At 38.3% G+C, this 15,808-nt stretch overlaps 1 protein-coding gene across 1 annotated transcript in view; it reads left to right on the top strand.

Moving 5' to 3' along the window:
- Positions 1-15,808, top strand: part of PEPD (peptidase D) — a 227,580-nt gene that overhangs the window by 132,453 nt on the left and 79,319 nt on the right. The window contains exons 10-11 of the mRNA XM_074969165.1: positions 5,493-5,561; positions 13,106-13,183. Of these exons, the coding sequence (XP_074825266.1) occupies positions 5,493-5,561; positions 13,106-13,183 (147 nt within the window). The remainder of the gene's footprint in view (positions 1-5,492; positions 5,562-13,105; positions 13,184-15,808) is intronic.

The raw sequence follows: 15,808 nt of genomic DNA, 5'->3' as shown, positions 1-15,808 counted from the left end.
TTGGCATCTGAAAAGCAGTAGAAATGAATGAGAAATATGTGTGCATTGCAGTACAAGATCTGTGTATTTACTGAAGAATCTCACTTAAGCCAATGCAGCATCATTGGTTTCTTTCATTTTGGATAAAAAATTTTCTCTGTACTTACCCAAGTGTGTTAACTCAATTGCAGCATTAAATAAACTATCTTGACGACTGAATCAGACTTTGGCTCGGTGGAAGTCAAGCATAAGAAGCACTGTCATGTATCTGTCAAAATAATAGAAATTGGAGTTAAATTCTTGATAGAAAAAGAAACAAAGGGCTCTACTTTCTGCACTCTGTCCCTTATATTTTTTCTCTCTCCCATCCTATTTTACTAGATATAATTATAGATGGTACCGATTGTTAGACTAGACTCAAAAGATTTTATTTGTTTGATGTGATTTAGAAGTAGAAGTAGTAGTTTCTTAGTCCAAAAATATCTAGACTCGAAAGTGACTAGTTGAGAGGTATAGCATATTGCTCTCTTCTACATATCCATTATCTGTTCAAAAGAACACCCTTGATAAGAATCATAAACAACATATTCTTTGTTCAGCTCATCCAGCGTTCGCTTCTTTCTGGGAAATCAATACTACATGTTACTGAATGTGTGGGGATAGTTCGTATATTACGAAAAGGAAGATGTCAAAAGAAGAGAAAAGTGAAAAAAGTAGTTAATGAATATTGATAATACTCCTGGACTTTGCTCCTTTATTCCATGTATGCAAGCTATTAAATGAAGCTATGTTAAAATTAAACTCATACCTTATTTGGTTTCCTTTTTCCTGGTCAAGAGATCCCATTAGAATTTCCAATGTGTAAGATACTGCATTAGAAACCCTACCCACCTAAGGATTGCCATAAAAACACAAACACAACAAGTATAAAATATGCTAAGACAGATTCTAGTCATTTGTTTACAGAAAAGACAATCCAAAGTAGATTTTACATTAAAATAGTTTGAAAGACCCTTAAAAAATCAGGGTTTTTTTATTTTCTGACAATTTTTGGAGGTTCAGCTTTACTTATGTGCAATAACCACTTAGGATATTGAAAATACTGGTATGTGCTTGTAGAGACTGAGGGAGTTGTGTATTATTTTTTATAAACGTCAGATGCTCCTCAAGTTATCTGTTTGATATTAACCTATCTGAATGCCAGGAGTTAAATCAAACAAGGCTGTTAAGAAAGAAGCCAACAAGAAATGAAACAATGGCTAAGATAAGAGTCCTGAAGAAAATAATAGAAAAGCTGTTTATTGGAAAACTCTCTCTAAGGCACAGTTCACCCTGTAGCTGTGACAGTGCTTCTCTATTATTTCCAGTGGCTCAAAACCTAACATTTTTGGGAGATAAATGTTCTTGTCCCTTAAATTAGCATTGTCAATAAAGTAATCAAGAATAGGCATAGCTGTGGGAATAAGATTACCTGATGCTTCAGATTTAAGAAAGAGTGAGCTCAAACTTTAGATTTTCTTCAGCTGTAATAAAATAGGGGCTAATGTTTGCCCTTTTTTAAATCAATGACAAAGAGGTCAGTTTTTAAAATTTCCTTTAAGCTCCAGAAGACACACTTTCAGCCAGTTATAATAATTTTAAGAAGCTGAATTTCGAATGAAAATTACCTGATGGTATGTGCTCTTTTAAAAAATTAATTGTGGTTTCAAAATAACATACAAGTTCAAAAGAACTATGTGGATAAACAGGGTAACATCTGACGTAAATAGACCAATGACTGATCTGTATACACCATGAAGACACAGTGCGCATGGTGACAAAAAAATACATATACCCTAAAGGGGAAATACTGTCAATGAAACATAAAAGGGGAGTTCAAAAAGAAGTGCCAACTGCTTGCACCTGTGATGCATGCATTAGAAATTCTTAGACAGATGATCCAGATCCAACATAAAACCATATTAAACATACATAGCAGCCGGTCAAAAAAGCGGCCAGCCTAAATGCCAGACACAGTGTTTCCAATATAACTGCATATGGATTTCCAGATTTAGGCCTTGTCTACACTAAAGGGAAAAGTCAATCTAAGCTACGCAATTTGAGTTACGTGAATAGCGACTCCCCTTACTCTTCTCGATCAGGTGGAGTACAGGAGTCGACGAGCGAGCGATTGGTGGTCGATTTAGTGGGTCTAGTGAAGACCCGCTAAATTGACCTTCGATGCATCGATCGCCACAGCATCAATCCTCTGTTAAGTGTAGACAAGCCCTAAGTCATATGTCCAACTTGCAGTATTTCACTCCCTTAACTTTTGCATTGCACTTGGAGAATGCCATGAAGATCCATGAAAAATATATTCTGTTTCATATAACTATAAGCTGCATTGTTCAATGCAAAATTCTTACAGAAACTACAACACACAGCGTGAAATCTTGGCTCAAACTCCCATTGACTGTAATGGAACCGGAATTTCACCCAGAGTGATATAGGCCACTTTTAAGATGCTGGACACGGTTGTTAACTTGAAAAAGCCAGCATTTGCCAGCAGTGGTATCTGAAATACTACAGTTATATCTTGTACTTGCAATAAGAAATAACTCTGGAAATTCAGGTGCCACACCATTGGCAAATGTTGACTTTTTTGATGGCAACCACGTTAGCACATAATTTATAATGAATCACTTGACTGAGAAAGTAACGATACAATAATGTGAATAATTTTACTCTGGTCTCTAGTGGGAAAACACATTACCCAGTAAAGATATACTATCCCTGACTCAATTGCATTAACGACGCCTTTTTAATTTTTCTTTTTTAAAATAAATCCATAAATGTGAAACAACCAGTGTAACCATTTTTGGAAAAAGGAAATGGAAAGTTCAGACAAAAGGTAGATTATATGCAGCATCTCTTAACTTATTTTACTACCTTTAATTGCTGATCTGGGAATGCAGCAAAAGGTAACAGTTACATTACTGCATGAAGTTTCATATAAGTTCCAGCTTTACGAATATGTGGTCATTTGTCATATTGAAAAATAAGCCCTGCTATCTTTATATCACCAAAGATAGAAGGAGGTTTACAGCTTTCATTATTTCATTTTTAAAGCACTTTAGAAGGTTACGGAAAGCTTCTGAGACAAGGAAATATTTTACTCAGTCACTTAAATACTATGTAGGGGTTTATAAAAAAACACTGAAAGCTACTTAAATACAGCATTATTATACATACATACAAATATAAGATGCTTGACAAAATGCTTGGGGGCATGTTCACGATGCCTGTAATAATAGACTTCTATATGCAAATGTGTTAAGGAGACAGAAATATAGAATTTGCAAATGGAAAGAAACAGAGATCCATAAAGTGAAGTGATAGTGGAAACAGAATGTGTGTGACTGCTAAATGGAAGATTGATAGCATCCAGTTGCAAAAGTTAGTGGAGCGCTTGTTATCCCATCTCTTAATTTCAGAGTGTCTCCCAGACTCCTGTACTGTTATCCTCTTCTCTGACTTTCTCTTTGCACACTTCTAAATTTCCAGAGTGATCCAAAACTAATAAAATCATTGTAATTAGAGGTGAGGAAAAATCATATAAAATCCATCTCCCTGAAAAGTCAGGATTTAGTCCTTAGAGATATAATTCTATTTTCATTTCCTTTCATTTCATTTCCTTTGTGTTCATTTCCTTAATTTGGGAGGTTTGGTGTATATCTTTTCAATTAATTATCCCTTTGGGAAGTTTTTGAAATATATTTTGACTCTATGGTTGTTTAAGTAATACTCTTAATGTCCTTCAAAGAATGAACATTGTGTTCTGTGGACTGCTATTACAAAAGGACAAAATCATAACGTCTCTGAAGTTTGAATGGCACCAGTATCACCCTGTGTTAATGAAATGATTTTGGTATTACAACAAATGAGTTTTCTGAATCCATTCAATATTAAAGGGAATTGGATTGTAATTAGAGCATACTTCACAAAGAATAAAAGGGTCTGTGGTATGTGCTTAACTCTTATAGCACCTAATCCTGTAGTGATTGTGCTGTGGGCACATCTGCCCTCATGTGCAAAGGACTTTTACAGTGCAATATTTGTGAAGATGAAAATGCTGTTGTGCTTTCAAGGCTAAATAGCTCCCCCAGGAGGACAGTGCTGCAAAGAGAATAAACTTCCAGAATGCATTATTTTATATATATAAAGCAAGCATTTTAGTAATATTTCTTTATCTGGCTCTTATTTACCACCATCTAGTCTTGGAGTTGAGATCCAGATCTTTATTTTGTTGCTCACATTTGAATGGTAAGATAACTGAGGTATTTAAGCATATTTAAGGTATAAGTTAAGGTAAGATAACTGAGGTATTTAACAGGTTTCAGAGTAACAGCCGTGTTAGTCTGTATTCGCAAAAAGAAAAGGAGTACTTGTGGCACCTTAGAGACTAATCAATTTATTTGAGCATAAGCTTTCGTGAGCTACAGCTCACTTCATCGGATGCAAGTGAGCTGTAGCTCACGAAAGCTTATGCTCAAATAAATTGGTTAGTCTCTAAGGTGCCACAAGTACTCCTTTTCTTTTTGAGGTATTTAAGTGAAAATAAGTAGTTTCATGTTTTCAGTGTTTAAGCACACGCTTTTTTTCCTGTTAAGCTTACTGTGGATTGTGTAACTAGTAAAATGTGCCGGATTGTGGGACAATTAAGTCTTTTTATCTAGAGAACGGGTACAGCATGGGCAGCTGTCATGCAGGTTCCCACAGACACTGCGAGTTTGCATCAACCTGCACTAGCAGGGACCATCTGTAGGTGTCAAAGCCAATTCAGTGGTGTGCAAACCTGAAACTCTGAAATTTCGAAAAGGCTTGGGCTAGCCTTGGATCATCTTTCCCAGTGGGACCCCTCATTCCACTCCAGAAAAGTCTCCTTTACCTTTGTTTAGGTAGGCTCCTGTTGGTGGAGAGAGCCAGCCTATTTGGGGAGTTGCATTTCCTTTCTGGAAAATATTAAGGTGGAGGTTTGCAACAAATGTGGATTGTATTTGTAGTTGGTGCTTCAGACATGCAAGAGGAGGTATTTTATTCAACTCTGTAATCTCAGACCCAGGCAGTTTAACAATTGTTTTCAGCCTTTGATTCTTTAACTATTTATTAGCTAGTTGGTTCTAAGGTCAGATAAACCAGTGTATTCCAAAGTTGTTTTACTGTGCTGAGTTACTAAGGAGGGCAATTTACCATTCTTCAGAAATTAAACGTGCTGCAGTTTCAGTATTTTTCTGTTGCAAAGTTTCATACCAGGCTTGAGGACAGGTACATCATGAAAAATACACAAACTGGCTGAGTTGATAGAATGTAGGTTAATCTGAGTGTTAAATTGAGCAGAAATTCAGGGCGATGTTTGTCAGGTAGTAGGGAGACTTGCACACACAAGTCTCACTTCAGTGCAATCTTGCTTGCTTTCTTGCTTTGTGTAGTTTCTGAATAAATTATTAATTACTGCTTTTTTTTTTTATTTGCAGCCTGTTTCAGCATTATTGCTATACTCGCGGTGGCATGCGCCATACTTCTTACACTTGTATCTGTGGCAGGTAAGATCTTTTTGTGTACTTCTGTAATATTTATTATCAAGATCCCATTGGAAGTATGTAAAATTATTTTTACCATATATGTCTGGATACAAGTAAAGTGAGCTTTAAAGTTTTGTTACTGAGAAAACAATGGGGAGATGTCTAGCACCGTGTAAACCAGGTAGGTTACAGATTCTGCTGCACTCGGGAGATTATATGATTGCCGATATTGCCAGTATCACGTTTATGCTCACGTCTCTGGGGCAATAGGTTTTTTTTTTAATGAAACAGCATATGAAGAAAGACTTAATATCTTCTCTTTGTAGCTAAAAAAAAGTACTTTCTCTGAAACATTCTTTCTTTAAAAAAAAGAGGATTTCATATCATTTTCAAAATTCCTGGTCTCTAAATTTATTATACACTGCACATAAACAAATCTTTTAAGGAAATTTTGCTCCAGCTCTCTTTGCTTGCTGAACATCTGCTGTTGAAATTACATTTTTGTTAATATTGCTAAATATCATTTGTAATTCTATAAACATAAATTTTTAATATGTAGAACTAGAAGAGAAAATAGTAAATATTTTACTACAGGGATGTAAAACTCATTCTGTGAAGAGGGTTTAGGTGCATTTTTCATTGTGATCCATGGGCAGATTTTCAAAATTAGAGCCATATGGTACCTTCAGTCCACAATAGATCTCCCACTGATTACAATGAAAGGGTTGCTGTATCAAATAGTATAAAATCGCCTTTATACTGTAAAGTAAACTAAACTTAGGTTCATAAAGTTGCTGTTGCATTCAATATCGCTCGTGGGCAAAAATGATAAAGGGCACTTTTAGGATCGCTGTTTTTTTCTGCCATTTGCAGAAAATGCTCAGTTGCTTTTTTGTAAATGTATTTACTCTCTTTGCGTGTAAAATTAATTATATAATTGCATATGCAGTTTTGGTACTGAATTGTGTACCTAATTTGTTTGAAAACTTGCCCTTTATTCTCATTTAACTTGAGAGTTCTTGCCCTTTTCCTGGGAGGTCAACAGTTGATTTTCAGTCACTGGTCTGATGACCTTAGTTGCCGTTTCCCACTTAATAGGATGGACCGTGTAAAGGTTATCATCTTCCTGGTGAAAAGAGCAACAAAATAAGGCAATTTTTTCAGGGACAACATACTAGGCAGATCGAACTTGCGGAAAAGATCTACCTGTTGAAGGCCTCTCACAGTCCTAGTGTGACTACCGAGAGAAAATACTGAAAATGACCAACATCGATGGCCTTGTCCCTTCCAGGAGATCCATGTCGCAAATGAAGAAAAAGTCCATAAATACAAAATCAATGGCTATACATTCCTAGCCAGCAATTACCATCCAAAATATTGGCTGGCAATTTACATAAAGCAGGAGATCAGCTAATATATGGTTCTACTTCCTATAGCACACAAAAGAAACAACTACAATTTCCATGTGCATCGACAAGCTAACCATCGTTCATGTATATAAACCAATTGGTGCACAGTGGCCTTGTAGTTGATGCACAAGACGGATATTGGTCTATAATTAGAAGGTGATCTGTAGGTTCACTGAATGCATAGGATCCTGCTGTATTTGTGCACGACTTTAATAGTCACCACATACAATGGGGCTGTGCAGCAAGCAAATGATATGTTCCTCCTTCTTGATGCAAAACAGCGCATCACTTTCCATTCTGCAAGATGGGGCAGAGAATACTGTCCTGATCTTATGTTTATCTCTAAAGATGATTCAGGCACACCAATACCCACATCACGGATCATCCTTGATAACTTCCCAAACAGCCAACATAGACCAATACTGACCCATATTGGCATTCAAATCCCAGTTCTCTACTCAAAATCGGCGCAGCGCTGGAACATCAAAAAAGTAGACTGTGCCATTTTCACTAGGACTGTGGACAACACAATCTCCTGCACTCCCCCCGCACCAAAGATGTTTGACTGTTTTACTGCACTCCTAATCTCCATTGCAAAGAAGAACACGCCCCTGGGACACAGGTCATCATACATTCCAGGCTGAACTTCAGAGAACCAAAAGCTCCTCCACAAATATGACAAATGTAGAGACACAGAAACTGGAAAAGCCCTCCTGGCGTCACTGGATGCAGCAAGGGGGAAATGGTGGCATGAATGTGTAGAAGGTCTAAACTTCACACACTCGAGCAGATGCACCTGGCATCTGCTGACACACCTGGGGGCTGCAAATCCCACATATGTCACTAGCCTGCAGGTGAAAGACAGTGCCACCACTGCTAAAATTTAGTGGACAACAAAACAGCCTATGAACAAACAGTATCGAAGACAAGTCCAGCATCAACTTCGGCAGGTGTTGTCCACGTGCACTCCATCGTCCCAGTGGTCTGGACACAAGTAAGAAGATCGAAGCCACCATTGCAGCCACAAAATTGGGAAAAGATGGTATCTATCCTGAGTTCATATGTCCTGGGTCCACTTACATGGAAATGGATGGTGCAGCTTTTCACCAACATCCTGAAGACCAATGAAATCCCTTGTGTGTGGAGAGACGCCAAGGTCATTGCACTCTTAGAGCCTGGAAAACCTACAGATCACCTTCTAATTATAGACCAATATCCGTCTTGTGCATCAACTACAAGGTGATGGAGCATATGATTCTGAACCAAACTGGGCCCACTGCGGACACCAGCTGATCGAAGGAGCAAGCTGGTTTTTGACTGCACAGAAGCTGCTACTTCTGGTAGCAGAACCAGATGCTGGCCCTCACTGCAAATATTGAGGCTGAATTCTAATGAGAATTCAAGACTGATACCTGTCATCGATCTGTCAGCAGCTTACAACAGTCTGGAAGGATGGTCTGCTACTGAAACTGGCCAAAGTGATCCCCATGTGTGGATTTTCAGGCTGTTGAACGCCATGTTTAGTGAACACCATGTATATGTGAGAGCATAGGTGCTGACTCCGTGGGTGCTCCGGAGCTGGAGCACCCACGGAAAAAAAAAATCGGGTGCTCACCACTGGCAGGCCCTGTCAATCAGCTTCTCCCCCACCCCACCCCCTGCACCTCCTGCCCACCACTGATCAGCTGTTCAGTGGTGGGCAGGAGGTGCTGTGGGGGAGGGAGAGGAGTGGGGACAGGAAGAAGCAGAGTGAGGGTGGGGCACACACAGGGGAGGGGGATCCTCTTTATGAATTAAATTAACATTAGACTTTTAACAGTAGAGGTGATAATAAGCATGCTTTCTCATATATTAGGAACCCCAAACTTGTTACAAAATAGACTTTAAGATATACAACAAATAAATAGCTTGTGAAGATGACTCTTTGGGATAATTGGATTGTACAAAAATCAAACTATTGGAGCTGTGTATTAAAGCCTGTTATTCTATTAGTGCTGAGTCCAGAAGCTTCAAGTTTTGTAGCTCTAAACACTAAAGAATACTTATATAACTGAATCTGTTCTGTGAGATACAAGTCCTGTTCTAATTTCTATAGCGAAATAGTGTTTTGAAATAAACACAAGTTTGCTGTTCAGTTAAATAAAAATTATGCAGACATAGTCAGTTAATATCTACTAAATTCTGACAGGATTTTCAAAATAGAAATGACTTCACTAATTCATTCATGCTTTTTTCCCCCTCTTTCTCAAATTACCTCTTTCTTTTCTGAAGAAATAGAGGTACCTGAAAGTTCTGAGTGCTAGTAACTAAATGAGTTTTTATTAAACAAATCACAAAAGAAAAAGAAATCAAGAGCAATCAGTGCTGCAGTTCAGTACAGAAATATATAACTTTGCATGAATTTTTAGTGTAAGCTTTCAAAATTGTTGCCATTCATCTCAAGATGGTAAATCAACATGTCAAAGACAGTACCAAGATTTCAATGTTTTGTAGGGAGCTGAATAGGAGTAAATATTTTAGTTTACATCTTTACATACAGATTACATGATAACATTACAACCCATGCATACATGAGAAATTAACCAGCTGTAGGGCTCTTTATAGTAGAAGATATACATTTAATTTTTTTCTCACTTTTATTTATTCCCATAATTATCCACACTTACCAAGAATGAATAGAATCATAAAATCTTAGGGATTAATCCTACTAACCTTCGTCTCTCAAGCTCCCATTTCAATGGGAGTTTTGCCAATGTAACAAGTGCAGGACCAGGCCTCTAAAAATTAGAACTCCCAACACTTGTCTTGGGAAAGGATTCCATAGTCTATTTGAGATCATCAGGAACTTTTGCTGTTATTTGACCTAAATGTATGTTCTTTAAATTTTTTTAATTTTTGGTTACACCATCTTAGATCAACCTACACAATTCTTCTTGGCATTTACAACCTTCATATAATTGTGTACAGCTATTTTCTTCTTCGACCCTCTCCTCATCATTTGGCCAAGTAATTGAAAGTGGGGCTGGTAGCACTGTCTACTGTTAAGGCTGTCCGACTCTTCCCATTATAAGACTGTGTTTTCAGTTGCTTATAACTTTGCCAAACTTTGCAGGTTGATGTCTGTCTCTGGCCAAACTGTTTTTGAAAAAATTCAGACAGAAAGGTTCAGTAGTGTCTGAGAATAAGGCTTAGGAAAAATATGTGTCTCCATGCTTTGCAGTAGGGACTTGAAATATGGCAGATGAGTGTGGTCTTTGTGTCAAGGATGTGCCTTTTACTGTTCCCATGAAAATCTGCCCAGACTTGGTCAAGTTGTAAACCTTTGAGGAAAAATCACTGTTTGCACATGCTCAGTAGAGACTAGCTAGAAATTTGCAGCTGGAAACTCCGAAGATTCCATCCACACTGAGCTTGCTGCAGCTTGGAACTGAGTGGGACCTTCTCTGCCATTGCAGCTCCAAGCTGTGCTCGAGTCAGAATGGAAGGCAAGGAGATTCTCTCCTGTGTTCTCAATTACCCCCCTGCTGATACCCAGGCAGTATGAAGAAGGAAGTTGCCTGATTCAAATTAGAGGGGACAAGAGCTGGACCATGGAATGGGGAGAGTAGATTGAGACAGGAGCCAGAGTGTGGGAGACACTCACAACTAGGACAGGAGGCGGGGGCTAGAAGGGCCTGGAACTGACTGGGCCAGGAGACTGGGATTGATTGGAAAAGGAGACTGGTATTGAGATCAGGATCCAAGGGAGGAGGCTGGAACTGGTAGTCGTATGGTAGGGAAAGGCAGAGGAATTAATTTGTTACAGTTGGAAGGTATGAAGTGAATGAGGTAGGATATTGCAGAAAGATAAAGGACAGTCTCCTGGTTAAGGCAGTTGAATGCTGCCCTGAAGAATTTGATTCTCTGCTTCTGACACAGAGTTCGTATGTAATGCTAGTCAAGTCACTGAAACCAAACTTTTTGCACGTTGTCCCTTTTTGCATGTGTTCCTCGTTTTCTGAATGCCTGATTTGAAACCCTGGGGTCTGATTTGCAGAAGTGGTGAGTACTCACAGCTACAATTGAATTCAGTGGAGCTGTCCTTGAACATATAAAGTACTGTATAATGCTAAGAACTCTGAAAAATCAGGTACTAGGTGTGTCAAATTGGGCACCTAACAGTAGTGGATACTTTTAACCTTAAATTTCTCTATGCCTCAGTTCTGCATTTGTGGAATGGAGATAATATCACCCTTTCATTTCACAGAGGTGTTGTGAAAATAAATTAATAGTTGTAAAGAACTCAAATGCTATAGTGACATTCACCATAGAAAAGCCCATGAAGCAATTATTAATTCTGTATTCAGAGCAGGCTTTGATTAATATGCAGTAAATAAGGCTTATGGCCACACATTGAACAATGAGGATGAAACAAAATATTGAATAGCTCCTTATGAAGTGAGCACCAACACTTCTTTGTACTGAATGAGGCAGGGGTCCTGTGGAGAAAAAATAGTGGACGATCATGTAAGTAAAGACTGTACCATGTATATGCAGAAGGGGGCCAAATTAAGGTTGCACGGCAATTTTAATTCTGGCATTTCTTAACTTTTGAGTGCTTGATATTGTAACCTTGTAATGTTTTTAATGTTTGACAGTTCCTTTCCTCATAAACCAATCCCACAACACTCAGATTTTGGTACTTATAATACGAAAATCCTTAGCAATGAAAAGAAGTTTTTAAACAGGGCCTAGACCTTTAAACTGCATGCATGCAGAATTTGTACATGCAGTTGCTATGAATGTACACACAGTTATGTTAATTTCATGGACAAGTGATCAGTTAGACAAGTGGCCATTTCTGTGCACAACTACTAAATATGCATTGATTGTAAAAGCTCTCTGCATATAATGCATACGTATTTTCATTTCTCTAACTGCATGTGTACAGCTCTAAAAAATCTGGCCTCAAAAATATTTTAGAGGGTTACTTTTATCCCTGATGTGACTCCATTGAATTCACTGGAGTTAAGCCTAGGATGAATTACATCCAAGACACTAAGCCACCCTTTGACCAGAATTGAGAGAATCCTGTTTGAACCAGCAAGGTTTTGATAAAAGGTTAGTCGCATATTGACAGCTGAAGTTGAGAGGTGACACAGATGCTACCAGTATATCTGTTCTGACACATGTATTTTTGGCTATAAAACAATTCTTTTAGCCTCTGTGAAGTAAAAAATGAGAGAGCACCTATCTGAGAATAGCAAAATGAAAATCAGTAGAGTTAGAGATCTCTCCTATCTTTTAACTCGATATTTGATAGACCTAGAGGAATAAGAGTACACTAGACAAAAGAAGGCACCGTGACCAAGAATAGGTCACTGAATGGATCATGGAGTTTTCAGAAATGTGGAACAAGTGCCTGTACTTCTCTGGAGACTTCTTGCTTCCCCTGTGATTCAGCAGTTTACTTAGTCTGGTTAATAAGAATAAAAAATGTATTTTTTACAATGAAAAGCTGACTTTCTCTTTTTACTCCACAAAAAAGTTAATATGTCAGTTGTTATGCCTTGTATCATGGCTGACATCTTAAACTGTGGCAATATTCCCCAAACAATCTGGGATGTAGGGCTCATACCTAACCATGCTAGAGGTAAGTTGGAACAGCTCACTTGCACAGAATTTTTCCCTGCCCCAGTAACTCTTAGGGAGTTATTAAACATCCCAGATCTTAAGTGAAGATTCAGTTTTATACCACTGTAACATTTAACCTTGAACAGGGGAACTTCTTATTTTAAAAATTAAGGACATTCTCAAAGGAAGTAGATGGATATTAGATGAAAATTACTTTTATGTTGTTACATATATACTACTGTAGCATACATGGGGCTGCACCACACAATATGTTCCCTCCCACAAAAGGCTTACATTCTAAAACCTAGATTTTCAGCTATGCCAATATCTTCTGTGCTCAGTCAAAGGGGATACAAAGCAGGCGGTTATGACACTGTTTCTGGAGCCAGTTCTATGTCAGCCTCAGCAGGTTGCATGATATTGGGCCTTAAAATATCCTGGTGGTATTTTAAGAAAACTATTTTACACTTCACATTTTTCTTTCTCCTTGTGTTTTTAATTGTTTTGTATGTTAATTCTGTGTATTTTATTTTTCAATGTTAGTGGCAACAACTCCTCTGTTTTGCACTATGGACATGCTGGAGCCCCAAATGACAAGACTATTGAAGATGGAGACTTGTGGTAAGTTAAAGGATTGTTTAGTGTTTCTTAGGCAGCTTTAAAAAGAAACAATCTCAGCTTTGTATTTGAGTTCCTTTAGTCTTAATTTGAGCAGTAAAAAGATGGCCACGTAAGGATTAGGGTCCACATTTTTAAAAGTGGAGTACAACTTTGGGTGATGTGGCTTTTTGGGAGCCAAACTTGACCCGTTTGTTTTTTTCTCTTCGGAGGTTCTGGGCACCTGTGTCTCCAATGGGGGGTGGGGTGAGAAGGAAGGACCTAGATTTCAAATACTTAGTTTTATGGGTAATTAGGTCCAGGGTTTTGATTGAGTGCATTATAGAGATAAAGGCCAACTGCAAAATCTAGATCCAGGTTTGTATTTGTAACTTCAAAGGAGGTGCTTGAATCTGGGTCCTTTAGTTCAGGTCCACATCTATTATTGTTTGTGGTTGCTAGTTAAACAAGTTTCAGAGTAACAGCTGTGTTAGTCTGTATTCACAAAAAGAAAAGGAGTACTTGTGGCACCTTAGAGACTAACCAATTTATTTGAGCATAAGCTTTCGTGAGCTACAGCTCACTTCATTGGATGCATACTGTGGAAAGTGTAGAAGATCTTTTTATACACACAAAGCATGAAAAAATACCTCCCCCACCCCACTCTCCTGCTGGTAATAGCTTATCTAAAGTGACCACTCTCCTTACAATGTGCATGATAATCAAGGTGGGCCATTTCCAGCACAAATCCAGGGTTTAACAAGAGCGTCTGCGGTGGGGGGGGGGGGACGCTCTTGATTATCATGCACATTGTAAGGAGAGTGGTCACTTTAGATAAGCTATTACTAGCAGGAGAGTGGGTTTGTGGGGGGGGGGGGAGAAAACCTGGATTTGTGCTGGAAATGGCCCAACTTGATTATCATGCACATTGTAAGGAGAGTGATCACTTTAGATAAGCTATTACCAGCAGGAGAGTGGGGTGGGGGGAGGTATTTTTTCATGCTTTGTGTGCATAAAAAGATCTTCTACACTTTCCACAGTATGCATCCGATGAAGTGAGCTGTAGCTCACGAAAGCTTATGCTCAAATAAATTGATTAGTCTCTAAGGTGCCACAAGTACTCCTTTTCTTTTTGCGAATACAGACTAACACGGCTGCTAATCTGAAATTGAATCATAGACACACAAATATGCCTCTGGCTAATGACACAGGTGCTTCTGCAGATGCAGCAGATTGAACTAGGTAGGTAACGTCTTTATTAAACGTTCTAAAATTTTGTATAGTAGTATGTTGTCTGTTATTCTTGTTTGGTGTGAATAGTTTACTGAAAGCCATCCAATGTTCTGGTTTGTCACCATTTATTACTGCTTTATTGTTGTGGTTTGTTACCATTTTGTATTAGAGTATATAGTATACTATAAGAAGTTTATCATATCATAGTGGCTAATAGGATTAAGTAAGATATATGAACATGATACAGTAGTGGCTAATGAGTTATATCAAGATTTTCCAAATGTCAGCGTGCAACTTTCAGGGAATCCATAAAGTGGTTACTGAGGGAACAGGAAGTGTTTCCATAATGTATTATGATGTCATGGATTTATAATTTAACCAAAAGTGTTTTTAAAGAATCGGGGAAATGTTATTAGGTGACTTCTTAGGCCAATGTTATGAATACAGTCCACTTATTTATGACCTAAAGCCTTGACCGTCATCTGTGGCTGTGTGCTGGACTGCAAAAAGACCTTCCTAGGGCCTGATGTAAAAGTCCATTGAAATCTGTGGAAAGACTTCCATACACTTCAGTGGATTTTGGATCAGCTTCCTAGTGAACAAAAGTCCAAGGGGAGATTTTCAAAAGTGTCTAAGGGATTTATGAGCTTCAGAGCTACTGACTTTCAGTGAAACTTAGGATCCTAAGTGCCTGTCACTTTTTAAAGTGAGATTTAGGCACTTTTGCGAATGTTACCCCATATCACAGTTGGCATCCTTTATAGCAGTCTCAACAAAGAGAACAAGGATTAGCATGGATCTTCAATTATCCTCTCACCAGAGTGATTCTGCTAAGTCTTTGTCTTGACTAGGTAAAGTTGGATGAGTTTAGGCTGGGTTTAGCTACTATATGCTAGCTAAGCCTGGCTTCAAATCAACCTTTTTCTTAATGTAGATGTAGGGTAGCGTCTTTAGCTCAATTTTAACTAGTTGTGTTGTCACGTAGACAGAAGGCTGGGCTGTAACTTGACTACCAAAATCTAGCTACAAGTAGGAAAAAGGTCAAATTTATATCAGGTTTTCCTAGTAAATGTTAACCATTTTTCATAGTCCAAACAAAGCCCAAAGGAGGATTGAGACTTACTGCTGGCCCAGTGACTGTGGTCTTGCTCTACTGCTGCTCATGTTGTACCTGCTATGTGACTAGAGGATTTCAATCCCTAGTGCTGGCACGCTGTACTTTTGTTATCTCTGTACTGTTTAATCTATTTGTAATGCGGAAAAGAACTAACAGAACACTAGCATAGAAACCTGATCTCTTTCATAATCACGGTATGAAATTTAACAAAATTGTGTAAAAGTATTTTTAAACTCTCTCTAGAGCAGTTATGTAGGCAGCACTTTTTAAAATCTTGAGCTACCTTGCTGTAGCACAGT

The sequence above is a fragment of the Natator depressus genome, chromosome 12 (assembly GCF_965152275.1).
Source record: "Natator depressus isolate rNatDep1 chromosome 12, rNatDep2.hap1, whole genome shotgun sequence".
Lineage (NCBI taxonomy): Eukaryota > Metazoa > Chordata > Testudines > Cheloniidae > Natator > Natator depressus.
Note: the sequence above shows the minus strand (reverse complement) of the source record. Positions and strands in the feature narration are given on the sequence as shown.